Source organism: Sorex araneus, chromosome 10 (genome assembly GCF_027595985.1).
Source record: "Sorex araneus isolate mSorAra2 chromosome 10, mSorAra2.pri, whole genome shotgun sequence".
Lineage (NCBI taxonomy): Eukaryota > Metazoa > Chordata > Mammalia > Eulipotyphla > Soricidae > Sorex > Sorex araneus.
The window spans coordinates 58,311,396-58,328,143 of NC_073311.1; the positions used below are offsets into that span (position 1 = coordinate 58,311,396).

Genomic DNA, 16,748 nt, shown 5'->3' on the forward strand with positions numbered 1-16,748 from the left:
CACATTGGGTCTCAAAAAGCAGTTCCTTAGCAGCAGGGAAATTTTAGGAGAGCAAATCCTGCACAAAGCTCCTGCATGAGAAACTTTATGAAAGGAGATCCACAGAACAATACGATTCTGATGGATGCCAGACAACGGATGAATGTGCAACTTTACTTTTTTTTTTAAGGCCCTTGAAGGAGGGGCCTTCCTTGGAATGTAAGGGTATAGCAACAGCTATTTCAATGCATCTGGCAGTTATTTTAGTGTTCCACAAATAAAATGGATGTCATGGATATAAAGTATATTGACAGTGCACATAAAATGTGTAGAATTTCATTTTGTAATTAAATTTCAAATTTTAGATGCTTCCTTCATTAACATAAAACCAAGATTTCATATTTGAAGGTGCCAAAATTAGACCTCCATCAAATTCTCAGAACGGGTCTTAAAAATGCTTCACTCTCACATACTGAGTATTTTGGTCAGAGTACTTCAATGATGAGTTGATGAAACTAATACTATTGCTATTAATTGTAAACCACAATAAATCACTGTCACTGTCATCCTGTTGCTCATCTATTTGCTTGAGCGAGCACCAGTAATGTCTCCATTGTGAGACTTGTTTGTTACTGTTTTTGGCATGTTAAAGATGCCACGGTTAGCTTGCCAGGCTCTGCCATGCAGGCGGGAAACTCTCGGGAGCTTGCCGGGATCTCCCGAGAGGGTCGGCCTTGTACAAGGCAAATGCCCTACCACTGTGCTATCACTCCAGCCCACCACAATAAATAAGATTTAAAAGACAAAACAAACAATTTTTTTTTTAAACCTAGAGTCTGGGCAAAAAACTCTGGTCCTTGCCTAACCTCTCTGCTTTCCTAATTAAAGAGAACCTTATTCTCAAGCCTTGCCCTTTCCTAATCTATCCAATCACCATAGGTTCTATGAACTAGAAAAATCAATCCTGAAAAAGTAGCCCACAGAGTATGGGTTATACATGGAAGGTCTGAGCAAATCTGTGTGTGTCTTCATTTGAGAATCATCTCCTTCATCTTGCCATGTGGAAGCTCTGCCTCCTCTTTTCTTAATGCCTCAGTTTCCCCAACCATGAATTCACATCACACTTTCTCTTGTACAAGATTGGGTTGTGGGGAGTCACTGTAGTTCCTCCGTACATGTTATTAAATTGATTTTTCCTTCTTAAATCCATCTTGTACATTTAGATTACTTGTCCACACTAATAAGAATCCAGAAGGATAGGAAATTTCTCCCCTGCATCCCAATTTAATTCTCATCAGAAGCATTTTAACTATGTAGCTTCAAATAATCTTCTCACATTTTATATGTGGTAATAAAACATGAGTTGGCAAGGATTAGCTATGATAATAATATGCAATGATATTATGATACATTCCTTATATGAGTAAATTGCTTTATGTTCTACAAAAGAATCTCACATCCCTTTTTAATTAGAAAAAAAACTATAAATATATATAAAGATCTACATTTTGCAGACAAAGAAACTGTCCAAATAATTTGCTTCTAACCATAAAATTAATGTTTGGAAGAGGTAGAATTCAAATTTAAACTCCAACGACAGAAGCTTCATGACTTCTGACTCTAAGAACAAAGTATTTTACAAGTCTTTTATTCACTAAAGCAATAAGTAACCATTTGCAATGTACATGTGGATTCTAAGCTCAATTATTTATGGAAAATCAAAAACGCTATAATGTAAAACTAAGGAAAATGGATAATGAAGATTTATCAATACAGAATGTCTGCCAATTTGACACAAACAGGAGAGTTTCTTTTCAAACCTTTGAATTAGGATGAGTGACTTTCCCTTAAGAACATTAGGTATGAGAAAAATACCCAGGGGAGGTGCTGAGATTTCAGAAATAACCTCATTGAAGCAAGGGACTATTCAGAGTGAATTTTGTGTTTCATAATGACAGTATATTTTTGGCTCAAATGAGATGCACTAGAGGAAACCTAGTGAGCAGCCCTTTGAAATTATTTTTGATTTGATTATCATTACAAAATAACCCCGCTAATAGTACCACACCACAAACCAACAGCTGTTTCCATATTTTCAATTGTGTATAGTAAAATACAGGACATGCATGAATTTTTTTTATTATCTTAACTTGTGTTTTTTCAAATGTTTTTCAGGATAAGAGAAATGTATCATGCAGCGGACATTGGTTCTAATTCGGGAAAGATCTGGAGTACTACAACCGCATTTCCACATCAGCTCTTTTGTAATACTAAGTTTCATATACAGGTTTCTACTGATACTTCAACAGAATTACTTCATTTAATGCCAGATGGTAAGTAACCTTACATATATAATAACTTGTGTAAAGCCATAAAAAAATTTAGGAAATAAGGGGCTGGAGCAATAGTACAGCAGGTAGGGCGTTTGCCTTGCACGCGGCTGACCTGGGTTCGATTCCCAGCATCCCATATGGTCCCCTGAGCACCGCCAGGGGTAATTCCTGAGTGCAGAGCCAGGAGTCAGCCCTGAGCATCGCCAGGTGTGACCCAAAAAGCAAAAAAAAAAAAAAAAATTTAGGAGATAAGGTAGTTATTTAGAATCAAAGAATTGCAATTTGGAATGCACAAATTTAGGAAGACATTATGTACTCTTCTAAAGGGAAAAAAAAAGTTGGGGAATTTTCTGATAAGAAAAGAGGAAAATTAGGTAAGTTCTTCAGAAGTTGATTGGTGTTAGTAATGAAACAAATTTTTCTTAGCAGACGCAAAATGCAACAATAAAATAATCATTGTTCCCCTTCTCAGGGATGACATCTGATGCAAGAGTTCTTAAAACAATTGCTTTCAACTTGTCCAAAGATTTGGGGGATCCATTCAAACAAGACAGTTTCTCTACTGTGAGGACTGGGGGCTCCATTTTAGAACAGCTTCACAAATGTTCCCAGTGTCAACTTTTCACTGATGAATTTCTGTTCTCAAAGGGAAATAATTGAAAGGAGCCATTAGCTAGCACTTTATCATGAAGAGAAATAAGAAGAAAACAGCTGGAAGCTTTTTGTTAATATTTGTTTAGCTATTGTTTTCAAGAACTTTTCTCATATTCACGCCAGGATACCTATTTTCCTGCAAAATACTTAATGGCAATTTTTTTAGCTTATTAAAAAAAACACAAATTTATAAGTTTACATTGCCTAGGTAAGTGAAATTAACTGTCTCTGTCCTTTAAAAACAACTTGTCCTTGGAACGTAAGTAAGCAGTAAGGTAGGGCTGACCCTGCCACTCGGTTTTGGGGATCAAAAACTCAAAACTCAAAGGAACTTCATCCAACCCAACACAACCAACAGATTTATTGAACCAGTTCTCTGATGGATTCTCAAAATCTGTATCTCACTAAAATCGTCTGATGATCTTTATTGCACAAACACATGAGCACCACCTTAAACTTAATCATCATTTTATTTCACTGTTTTGACCAAATAGTTAGAAAAGCAGGACGGGCTCCTTTTGGTCTTGTTTTAGAGCCACCTCTGGCCCGACTGGAGCGTGAGACCCAAAAGGTTGGATTCTCCTTCCTTGTCAGCCAGACACTCCGTGACAGGTTCAGAAAGAGCTTTATTAGCAATAAGCAAGTAGGTTGGAAGATGTCAGACACATGTCCTCAAAGCAAAAATATTGTCTAAATGGTCCCAAGAGGATTTTGCAGAGAAGAAGAACAGGGAAGCTTTGTGGGAAGCTAAGGGTTTGGGGCAAGGGTAAACTGAGCATAAATTTCTTTCATCTTTAGGTTCTAGTATTAGACAGCTGCCCTTGTCTGACACTATCTTTGGCTTGATTTCAGGACCCCCTGCAGTGTCAGGGATGGGACCCAGGGCTCCCACATGTAAAGCAGGAAAACAAGCCATTTTCCAAGTCCAGTATTTGTTTTGTAAACAACACAGCAACTGTTGCTTCCTGCTACAAAATAGTGTGTTTCTTCCATCGACTACCACTACTATTACAATCATTTCTTACTCTGGTCACAGCTCTGAATTAGTACAGATGACTCTAAGCAGAGCAATGCTGTATCAGAAAAATCTGAAGCACCATCTGGTTTGAAAGTAATGAAGGAAAAAAAACAACCCCTGCTGGCTTCATCAGGAAAGAGAATGTGGTTTTGTCTTTTTTTTTAATATAGGGATTTCTTACAAAATTCAAAAGCAGGGTTACAGCAAAGATTTAGGAATGTACTAAAAGCACAGATGAACAAGAAGCCCCAAATTCCTATATTTCTCTCACTTCATCTCCTGTCTTTATAATTGCTTCCCAAGTTTCTCTTGCTTGCGGCTGACTCATTTCCCTGACTTTTTCAGAAGACATGGAAAACCAAGCTCACAAGATTATAAACCATTTGGCCATTTACCTACAAAAAGTCCAATCTCTCATTGAATCAATTTTAAATTTCTAAAAGCAGTATTCTAATTGCCCAGCTAAAGTCAATCGCACTATACTTTGATCCAATCAGCATGGGGGAGTAGGGGAAGGGGGTGCATAGTGTGCCTTATAATCACTGGAGAACAGGGCATCTTGACCAACTAGAAAAACCACTTCTGCTCTTCCTGCTTAAAATATTTCATTCCCAGTATCATGTTCTGAATATCCCTTTGTACAATTTGGCAAACAGGAGCGCATATTTTCTACTTCTTTGTTATTTCTGTGAAGCAACTAAATTTTGTGTGTGAGATGTCTTTTACAAAAACATTCTGTGACTTCAAAGATACGAAGTGATTATAAGAAGAAGGAAGAGAAAATAATAGAAAAGGAAGGAGAATAGAGGCAAAGAAGGGATGTATTTATGAAATGTTCATGAAAGTATATGAAAATATACTTCTACTATTGGAAAGAAACTTTTCCTCAACCCTTTTCGATTTTAATTTGGGAAATGAGGGCAAGCAGACAGTAAACAGATGAAGAGGAAAGAGAGAAAGACTTTTTTTCCACTTGCAATGAGGAAATATTTAATGATGAGTAAGGAACTTCTGAGTACCTAGAGGTAAAGATTTCAGATACTAAACATAAAAATGTGGATTCTTGGGGTAGCTTGTTTAAAGCTTCAGTAGAGAAGTCTGGAGGATTATATCCGAGATTTGGAGGAAGGGTTATATTGTGTTATTAATGTTTTGTTCTTATGCTAAAGGTCAACAGTCTGTTTCCTTTCAGGAATTTGCAGAGAATTCCATCAGAAAGAAGTTGTTCACTGCTGTAGTTTACAGAGTATCTGCTTTAGTGAGATAAGGAAAATTCAAACAAGATTTTAAATCCCTTCAATTTAAAATAATCTAAATTATCTCTATGTTGAACTTGTATATGATACCTTCAACACTTTGGTGCTTTATAGTAACACAGATTTGCTCCATAAAACAAAAGTCTATTGTGAATGACTTTGATACCAAGTAGTTGCTAGGAAAAGAATAAAGGAATAACTATTAAAAATAAGATACATAGGGCCAGAGTAATAACACAGGGGATAAGGTGTGTGTCTTGCACTCAGCCTGTCACTGTCATCCCATTGCTCATCAATTAGCTCAATCGAGCACCAGTAACATCTCCATCTTGAGACTTGTTACTGTTTTTGGCATATCAAATACGCCACAGGTAGCTTGCCAGGCTCTGCTGTGGGGGCGAGATACTCTTGGTAGTTTGCCGGGCTCTCCGAGAGGGATGGAGGAATCGAACCCAGGTCAGCCGAGTGCAAGGCAAACGCCCTACCACTGTGCTATGGCTCCAACCCTGCACTCAGCCTACCATGTTCAATTTGTGACAGCCCCTCCAGTCTCCTGAGCATGACTGGGAGTGATTCTTACGCATAGAGTCAGAGGCAAGCCCTACACACTCCCTGTGGCCCTACACTCCCTCCCCCAAATTTGCAAAGTTAAGTCATGAGGAGGAGACTGAAAAGTTTTTGTCCAAAGAAAATTCATTTCCCCAACGATAAGCAATGAAATCCGTCTAAAGAAGGTATTTTGAAAAAAAGAGTTCTGTTTTACAATCTTTAGTTTTCAAGTCAATAAAACTGAAACCTCTGTCCTTAATTCCAACTCCAATGTTACACTACAGCCAGTCTTTATTATCAACTAATTTTCATATATATAAAGTGTGTGACTGAATATTTATCAGGTAATTTTGTGTCTTGAAAAGTGTCAGAAGTAGAGGTCCAGATCCATTTTCTAAGAATAAGGGGTAATTCTGTAGTCTTGAGACACATTAATAGAAGCTAACATCTTTTAAAGAGGGTTAACAATAGCAGGGTGTTTAAAAAGGGCTAAGGTGGAAATAGATAGGTACAAGGGTGATCAATAAATTCATTCATGGGTTGATCAGTTAGTTCACTCATGGCTCTGAGGCCCACTTCCAGTGTTATTGCAAATAAACATTTCTGATTCAGTACATGCCCTCTCATTCTTTAGGGAAAGCAGAAGGGGCATTCTCAACATTCTCAACCATCTCTAAGACAGATTTTCTGCCTTCGAATATTGAAAAAACTCTAAATTATGGGCGAATATCACAAAGAATTACATTTTGAGGAGGGACTGGTTGTAGAGCAGGGTCCCAGGGTGCTCCACAAAATTCTTTGTGGGCAAGTTCTTCGAGGTATCTGCAGAATGAATAAAACGAGGGCAAAGCCACTAGCCTTCCAAAGTCCAGCCCTGATTCCATCCCCACCATCGCAAGTTGCCCTCAGTAGCATTGGGAGCAACCTCCAAGCACAGAGTCAGGTAGGAGCATCCCCAAAGTGTGGTCCAAATCCCCATTAAAAAAAAAAGATTTGGGGGCCAGAGCAATAGTACAGCAGCGAGGGTGTTTGCCTTGCATGCAGCCAACCCAGCTTCAATCCGCAGCATCCCATACGGTCCCCTAAACACTGCCATCATAAATTTCTGAATGCAGAGCCAGTAGTCACCCCAGAGCATTACCAGATGCAACCCAAAAAACAAAACAAAACAAAAACAAAAACAAACAACAACAACAAAAAACCCACAAAAACAGATTTCTAAGGTTTCATCCAAGCCCCAGCTTTCTTTGAATAGGATTGTCAGGGAAGGAGAAAAGGAGAGAAACGTTCGTTTCATGCTCAACAACCTGCTCAGAACAGGATGCTGACTTAAAAAATTTGAATCCAACTCTCAATGTCTTTTGGACCAGTTTCACTTAGATCTCAGAAATTAAAAGGGACTGAGATTTGTGGGGGAAATTGTGCAAAGAAGTATAATGAAGACTTTCAGTGGTTAACTTAACACATACACACATTTATTTTCAGGGATGGCCGGCCACCTGAGACATGTCCTTTATAATGTATTATTACTTCAATTTTCAAAAGAGAATCTCAAGTTGGTATTACATGCCTTTTCAGTAGTGTGGGCAATTTGGTCAACAGATTTAAAAGATTAGCATGGAATTGGAGAGTATAAAAATTGAGAAGAGGAATTTAATCAGCTGCTGAAATAAAATAGTGCATAACTGATTTTTAAAAGTAAGAGCACTTCTCGGATTAATTACAGTATAGATGGGAAGTTTAAACCATAGATTATTTTCCCCCTTTTAATTTATAATTTAGGTTACATGTTAATAATACTAATCTCAGTCCCCAATTCTCACCACTCTCAGTTTTATAATACAAGGCCAAGTATTTCTCATCATTTGATACTGTCTATTCCCTTGTTTTGGGTTGAAGAATTTTGTATACCTGTTTATCAGGGACATTAGATTACAATTTTCCTTTTTTTATGGTATTCTTGCCCAGTTTTGGTATTAAGAGTAATTGTGAGTTCACATAATGAATTTGGAAATGTAAGAGGTTCAGACTAGTTCTCTCCAAAATGTGTCACTCTGGTATGTGGATTCCTTTGAGGTAAAAGCACTCAATTAAGACCACTCAATTCAAGAAAACACTGACCTCTCCCTTAACTATCTGGAAGAATTTAGAAAGGGAGATTGGCCCAGAAAGAGATCCATTACCAGAGAGAACTATTATCTATCTAAATGACTAATCTGTAAGGCAGGAGAGACATTAAATTACTAATTAGCTACCCTTTTAGTAATCACATAAATTGGGGGGCTAGAGCAATAGTGCACCCAGTAGGGCCCTTTCTTTGCATGTGACTGACCCAGGTTCAATCCCAGCTCTCCATATGGTCTCCTGAGCACTGCTTGGAGAAATTTCTGAGTGCAGAGCCAGGACTAAGCCCCGAGCATGACCAGGTGTGATTCCCCACAGCAAAAACGAACTAAACAAAATTAATTATGTATTATTTATCCCTACCTAGTCCTTCCTGTTTTTCTAACTCTTGATATAGGGGTCTTCTGAACCCAGAGAGATAGAGGAAAAATGATTTTTCCTCACTTACAAATTATTCCTTCATTTTCTATTCTTTCTTTTCATTTTCTCATTTTGATTTGTTTTTGGTCAACCCAGCAGTGCTTAGGAGCTACTGTACATTCTATACATGTTCCTTGCTCTTTCCTGCAGGAGTGGGAAGACCCGGTAATGTTTGGGATCAAATTAGGAGTTTCAGTATGCATAACACGTGATCCGGCCCTTTCAGTAATCAGCAAACCTCCTCTTCTATTTTGAGAGATTTTGAAAGAAATTTGCTATTAATTCTTAGACAGAATTCACTAGTGAAGCCATTCGGTCTTGGGTTTTTATTTATTGGTAGGTATTTTATTATTGACCTAATATTCTAACTAGTAATTGGTCTATTCAAATTTTAATTTTTTTCCAGATTAAATAGTGGTGAGCTGTGGTTTCTAGAAAGTTTTATCCCTTTCTTCTGGCTTGTCAAATTCATCACCATCTAATTGTCCATACGATCCTTTGCACTTTTGTAGTATCAATCGTAACATTCCTTTCATGCCTGGTTGTATTCAGTTGAGTTATGTTTCTCTATCTCTTATAACCTCGATATTTTTTTAAATTTTAAAAGAACTTGCTCCTAATTTTATTGGTCTCTTCTACTGCCAACTTAACCTGTTTCATTTATTTCTGCCGTGATATTTGTTAACTTCTGCCTTCTAGTAACTTGGAGTTTCTTTTGTACTTTTTCTACTTCCTTGATGAGTAAAGTTAAGTTGTTCATCTGATGTATTTTGTTTGCTTCATGTTGTTTGTGGGAGAAGGGGGGTGCCACACCTGATAACGTTTGAGGGCTGCCCCTAACTCAGTGCTCTTGTAGCATGCACTTGTGTTCTTGTCCTCAAGCAGTCAAAATTGTAAGCAAAGAACAGGAAAAAACAGCCAAACTTAGTAAAAAATATTGTTTAGGGAAGCAGATTGAGCAATGCAGAATCTCGCAAGGCAGAGCCTGGCAAGCTACCCGTGGCATATTTGATAGGCCATAAACAGTAACAATAATGGGCCTCATTCCCCTGAATGTGACAGGGATGAATGCAGACATTACTGGTGCCCGCTCGAGCAAATCAATGAGCAACTGGATGCCGGAAGACAGTGATACAGTGATACAGAGAAGCAGAAACAAAGGGAGAGTGAAATCATGAAACTTCCAAGTTAAGGGGTGGGGGTACGAGTCTCCTAAAGTGGGATTACAAAGAAAGGCTGAAGCCCTGCCCCTTTTAGACCCTTTATCAGAGGTGAGTGGGTGAGCATTTCCTTATTATGCTCTAAGAATGTGGGTCATTCAAACAGAGACAAGGATGAGATACTTGATTCTCTTCTGGAGTGTGGACCGGCAGGGCCTTGGGCCTTGGGCTTTACCCCACACCCCTTAGGCCTCCCGTGTGACCTTCCCTATCAGGTGATATCTTTTTGTAAGAGATTCATGATCCCTCTGCCTGTTCCCCTTGTCGCTATCACTCTCTGGTTACCCCACGTGATGCTCAAGGGACCATGGGGTGCTGGGGATCGGCCCGAGCTCCTGAACAGAGCCTGTGATTCTTTCTGTCTCCTGGGCCCAATATTTTCTTGTTTCTTATTGCATCCCTGTAAGATTTGTTCAGGACCAAATGGTGGCCTGCTGATGAAATAGCGACATGCCTAGAATCAAAGATCACTTGTCCCCTCCAGCACTGGAGACTGCATTTATGGCCCATTCCAACCCTAGTAGCCCCCAGGCTATGTCCCCTGTTTACCAAGCTAACCCTCCCACTGGGCTTTGTCACCTTTCCGAAGACAACTTAAAAATCCAAGGGCCGGGGGTTGCCTTCCATGCGTGGCAGACCTGGGTTCGATTCCCAGCATACCATATGCTGAACACCGCCAGGGATATTTCCTGAGTGCAGAGCCAGGAGTAACCCCTGTGCATCTCTGGGTGTAATCTTCACTCTCCCCTAAAAAAAGTTTCTGGGGCCCCCAGAGTCTGCCTGGGAGCGCATCCCAATAAACTTATCCTACTTTACTTCTGTCCTCTGTCTGTGCTGGGTGAGTCTGGGATCTTTCAATCCAAGCATGGGTGCTTTTAAATATACTGACCATGTTTGTCTATATTTCTAATGTTAGTCTCAAACTTAATTCCTAAAGGAAGTATTTTTATTAATAACAGTAACAAATGAGAAAATTAGATAGAAGTGAAGTCATATACCCACTGTTTCAAGATCTCAGGAGCAGAGTATCAAAACCACATGACCTCTCAGTTGTAAAATCGTCTAAATATCACTTGTATTGTTAGGGTCAGCAGATCTCTGCCCGGGGGAGGCTCGGAGAGACAAAAGAACAACCAAGACAACTCTTTCTGCAAATGCATGGGGTTTATTTAAGCCAATATAGCTATATTGGGACCTTCAATTGTGCCTCAATAGCGTGGCATAACTGAAGGCCCCAACCTCCAAAAAGCAGGCTGTATTTATACCCTTTTGGGGAAGAAATGAAAATCTCACATATCAAAGGGAATCACATAGGTCACTTAATTTGCATATCTAAACATTTGTTGACAAATGAAAATCTCACATATCAAAGGGAATCACATCTATATATCAAAGGGGATCACACATATTGGGGGAAAATTACATGTATTGAATCAAAGGAGAATCATACATATCAAAGAAAATCACAGGTATTGGATCAATAGGAAAACCATACAAAAGGGAAAACCACACCTATTTCACTTAATATGCTAATTTCAACATTTGTTGACCATTCAGAGCAGATGTTTGTTTACAGTTCCTAGGGGCAGTTTGTTGGCCCATTTGGTGACAGAGTCCTGCCCAGCGGAAGGTCCTGAAGACATCTTTCAAAGCAATCAAGTAGTTACAAAGGGCAACTTCAGCGGTTAACCCTTAACCTGCCCTTCAGTTCTTGACTCTTAACTTGCCCTCCTCTTCAGTATCACTTGTCTTCCCGTTGATCTTCCTTCTATTTTCTCGAGCGGACGCCAGTAACATCTCTATTTGTCCCTGTCACATGCTAGCGTAGCCCAATGATATCTGCTTGCTCCAGGAAGAGGAAGAGCCTCAAACCATTCATTCAGTTCATTGAATGAATGAATTGAACCGTTCATCAAAAAATATCATGATTTTTTATGTTATCTAGCAGAGTATTTTAGAAAATGTTTTTCTTCCCAATTAATTCATATTTTCATTTTAATGGTAACTTTGGTATAGGCAATATGCATCATTTATGCGTAAGTTAAAAAGAACTTTATATCGAACTCATGTCTGGTTAGGGCTTTGGCGTTTGTCAAGTCCCTTTGGGTAACCAGAAACCCTTTTCTTGTTTTTCCAGTAGAGATACAATGTACCATTTTTTTTTATGTGAGGACCTGAGACCTGACTTTACATGTTATATTCGGAGAAAATTGATTAAAAAATGCAAAATGATACTTTCCAAAAGTACTTCCAAATCTAAACAGTCTAATAATTTCATTGTATCTAGTTTTAATTCATGTTCGAATTAGATTGTTTTAATCATCATAATAGTTGTACAATATTTTTACTCTAGAAACGTTTTCTTGGCCAGTGTATGAAATGTTCTTGTTCACTTTCTATTATTCATCTTTGTTTTCAGCTTATTATCTAGTTAAAGACCTAATAACAGAAATTCTACATTTTTATGCAAATGAGCAGTTATTCCACAAGGATCACCTTCTCAGCATTTGTGGCTATGAAGAATTTTTGCAAAAGTAAGTATTTTATTAAGGTAATTTTTTCTTATTGTCGTATTTACATTAAGTGGCATTTTCATTTGATTCTTTTAAGTAGACTTTGTACAAATATTATATTCTCTCAACCCACAAAATTCAATTTACCCCTTTTAAGATGTTTGGAATGCTATGGAGAGTTCTATTCTTGGCTTCATTTTGCATTTTCTATATTTACAATAAGCATGAATTTAAGTGCCATGTGACTAACCACCTCAGTTTTCCCAGAACTGGATGCCAGGACATGGGATTTTTCCATTTTAAAACTATGGAAAGATGAGTCAGGAGTTGGGGAGATTATGAAGAGGATAAAGTATTTGCTTTCCACACAGCCCACTTGGCTCAATATCTTGCACCACAGTGGTCCCCTGAGGACCACCAGGAACAGTCCCAGAACTCCGACTCTTATATAAGTCTGAGTTCTGTTACGAGTGGTCCCCAAAAGGAAACAAAACAAAGCAAACTATCAGAAGAAAGTCCTAGCCAAACCAAGTCACCTTACCTACAGTATTGTTATCGGAACCAAGAACCCCCCCCCCCATAAAAGAACTGTGATAAATATTTTTTTGAAATAATGTTAGTATGTTGATTACATGCTGATTTTTTAAATAAAAAGATTTGTATGAGCATGGGAACATGTCCATAATCAAGTAGTTTCAAACATCTTCATTTCTTAGTCACCTCATTAAAAATGTTTTTGCAAAGTTACTTTGCAGGCATATCAATTGAGAGTAATTATTCGAAGAGACCGAAAGGTCTAGTGTGAGCTTTGTGTGCCATAAGTTTTGGATCGATCTCTAGCACTGTGTACCCCTCCCCAGTATCCAGCACTCAGCACCCAGTACCCCTCCCCAACACGGCTAGGAGTTACCTAGGGCAGGGAGTAGGGAGGAGACTCAGCACCAAAAAGAGTATCCCCGCTGCTAAACAAAACAAATATACTGTACCACAATTGTGCACTATAATGACTATAGTCCTGGATTTCCTTAGATCCTAATCTTGGAGACACAATATCGAGACACAACATCGAGAAAGGAAGTTGTTTTTTTTTTTTTTTTTTTTTGGTTTTTGGGTCACACCCGGCGATGCACAGGTGTTACTCCTGGCTCTTCACTCAGGAATTACCCCTGGCGGTGCTCAGGGGACCATATGGGATGCTGGGATTAGAACCGGGGTCGGCCGCATGCAAGGCAAACGCCCCACCCGCTGTGCTATCGCTCCAGCCCCAGGAAGTTGGTTTTACATAGCTTTTCTAAATAGTAAAGCCATATACACTAAAATGTTCAATAAAGTGCATTGCCAATGACATATCTGCTTGTATCCTTCAAATATTTGAACACTGGCAACACAGAAGTTCAACTATTACTTTTTGCAACAACTGTTGTTACTCTTACCTTAAATGAGCTTGAGAATATCTCATGGCTAATTTGGTGACTAGAATACTGCTCTGATCAGCAAATTCTGTTTTTTTTTTCACTTTTTAAATTATTATTAATGTACCATGATTAACAAAGTTATTCATAGTTGAGTTTTAGACATACAATAATTGCAACACCAACACCATCACCAGTATCAACTTCCCTCCAACAACGTTCCCAGGTTCTCCTCCCCATTCCCACAGACACCCACCCCCCTCCAACCTGCCCTCTTGACAGACACCTTTTCTAAGTTCATTTCAGTGGTTTTGAATTTGGCTCTATCATTACTGAATGCCACCTTTGTTCCTTAATTTTCTGACCTGGCCCCATTGCTTCTAACTGTCTCTTCTCTCCCTCTCCTCCATGTTCCTGTCCTTCCCCTCCCTATACTCTGGGGCCAAGGTTGATCTGGGCATCCTCCCCCTTCTTTAAAACATGCATTCCCTCGTCCAGGTATTTATTCTAAATACCATTGTAGCACTATAGCACTGTCGTCCCCTTGTTCATCGATTTGCTCGAGTGGACACCAGTAACGTCTCCATTGTGAGACTTGTTGTCACTGTTTTTGGCATATTAAATACCCGACAGGTAGCTTGTCAGGCTCTGCCATGTGGGTGGGATACTCTTGGTAGCTTGCCAGCTCTCCGAGAAGGACAAAGGAATCGAACCCTGGTTGGCCGTGTGTACAAGGCAAACGCCCTGCCCACTGTGCTATGGCTCCAGCCCTAAATACCACATAAAAGTGATAACCTGAGTTTATCCTTCTTTTTATTACTTCACTTAACACAATGTTTTCCAGCTCAATCCATGTTGCTGTGATTTGCATGGTGTCACCATTCCTTATAGCTGTATACTATTCTGTTGTTTGTATACCACATCTTCATGGTCCACTTATCTAACTTTGGACATCTAGGTTGATTCCAAATATTAGCTATTGCACTGAGTGCTGCAACAGGTAATAGTGTGCATGTGTTCTTCTCCTGAGTTTTTTTTTTTTTCTGTCCTGGAAATAGATATTCAAAGGTGGAATTACTGGGTGATTTGGGAGCTCAATTCTGAGTTTACCGAGTACCTCCATACTGTTTCCCATGGGGGTTCCACTAGACAACATTCCTGCCAGCAGTGGATGAAGGTTCCTTTTCGCCACATCCCCCGTCAACAGAGACTGTTTCCATTATTTTTGATATATGCCAATCTTACATGTGTCTGTTCATTTCTTCCCCCCATTATTTGATGGGGCTTTTAGATTTTTCTTTCTTTTTTAATTTGCTGATCTTTGTGAATACTTTATACATCTTGGATATCAACCTTTCAACTGATATATTGAGTATAAATATTTTCTCCCACACAGCTGTAATTTGCCCAAGTTTATTTTGCCATGAACTGGAGTGATAGTACAGTGGGCAAAGTGTTCGCCTTGCATGCAGTTGACCTGGGTTTGATTCCTCCATCCCTCTCGGAGAGCCCAGCAAGCTACCGAGAGTATCTGCCTGTACAGCAGAGCCTGGCAAGCTACCTGCGGCATATTTGATATGCCAAAAACAGTAAAAAGTCTCACAATGGAGATATTACTGGTGCCTGCTCAAGCAAATCTATGAACAACAGGACGACAGTGCTACAGTGCAGTGCTATTTTGCCATGCAGAAGCTTTTAAGTTTGTTATAGTCTCATTTGTTTAGTTTTGATCCTGTAGCCTTTGCAACAGCGTCTAATCACTGAAGACTCAATATTGAGTTCTAGGTCTTGGAGCTCCTGCCTGTATTTTCCTCAATGTATTTTTATCAATTTAGGTCTGATCTCAAGGTCTTTGATCCACTTTGAGGTCACTTTTGTTTAAGATGTGAGATATGGATCCAGCTTTAATTTCTTGCATGTGCTTATCTAACTCTTCCAAGACCATTTATTGAATATCGAATATCAAATACCCAATATGCCACGGGTAGCTTGCCAGACTCTGCCGTGTGGGCGAGATACTCTCGGTAGCTTGCCAGGCTCTTTGAGAGGGGCAGAGGAATCAAACCCAGGTTGGCCGTGTGAAAGGAAAATGCCCTACTGCTGTGCATTCACTCCAATACTCGATATGCCAAAAACAGTAACAACAAGTCTCACAATGGAGACATTACTGGTGTCCACTAGAGCAAATTGATGAGCAATAGACTGACAGTGACAGTGACCACATATTGAGAAAGTCATCTTTACTCCATGTCATGCTTTCAGCTCTTTTGTCAAAAATTAGCTGACCATATATATGGGATTTATCCTTAGGTCTTCCATTTTAAAACATTGGTCAGAGAGTTTTTCTTTACTCCAATATGAGGCTGTTTTGAACACAATGGTTTTGAATTATAGACTCAAATTAGGTAGTGAGATGCGTCCCAGTTTCTGTTTTTTCAGTATGGTTTTGACTGGGGTGGAGTAGAGGGGGGATCCTTTTATGATTCCACACAAACTTTTTAATTGTTCTAAGTACTTGAAGAATATAGTAGTTGAGATAAGATGGTTATTTTGACAATATTGATTTTTTTCAATTCATGAGCATGGAATATTTTTTCCATTTCCTAAGATCTTCCTCAAAATAGGCATGTCATGAGTCACGATCAATCACAAAATCCCGTTAATCATTGATTTCTCGAGCGGGCTCAGTAACCTCTCCATTCGTCTTTTCCCTGAGATCTTAGAAGTCTCTCTCGACTTGACCCTCCCAACGATGTTGCATTGGAAGCTCTTTCAGGATCAGGGGAATGAGATCCAGCTTGTTACTGGATTTTGCATATGAATACACCATGGGAAGCTTGCAAGGCTGTCCCATGTGGGCAGGAAACTCTCAGAAGCTTGCCAGTTTCTCCCAGAAGGAGAAGTAGGCTACAAGATATCTTTGTAGTATTAGAAGTAGGCTACAAGATAGGCTTTGTGGCCGCGTGCTTCTGGGAGCTTGCTTTTAAGTCTCTGGATGTTGGTTGTTGATGGGATTACACACACACATGGGTTCCTCTGCCGGTAGCTTCATGCATGAGGCCTGTTCGAACATGTGGAGAGGGGCCTCGAGCATGGTTGTAGCTAGGTTCCGGTGGTCTTCGGTGGCTGGGAGCTCTGCTCAGGGCGGGGAGGGAATCTGGAGCGCATCCCCTCCGAGGGACCTTTGGGGAGACAGCCAGGCGTGTCGGCAAGAGACTCTCTGCCTGCACGCCTAAAAGTAGGCATGTGTTACTATGAATTACCTGCTAA

At 39.5% G+C, this 16,748-nt stretch overlaps 1 protein-coding gene across 2 annotated transcripts in view; it reads left to right on the forward strand.

The window, feature by feature from the left end:
- PIK3C2G (phosphatidylinositol-4-phosphate 3-kinase catalytic subunit type 2 gamma) overlaps nucleotides 1–16,748 on the forward strand; it is a 361,549-nt gene that overhangs the window by 8,828 nt on the left and 335,973 nt on the right. For both annotated transcript variants that reach the window (XM_012933403.2, XM_004611287.3), the window contains exons 4-5: nucleotides 2,155–2,312; nucleotides 11,973–12,087. In XM_012933403.2, the coding sequence (XP_012788857.2) occupies nucleotides 2,155–2,312; nucleotides 11,973–12,087 (273 nt within the window). The remainder of the gene's footprint in view (nucleotides 1–2,154; nucleotides 2,313–11,972; nucleotides 12,088–16,748) is intronic.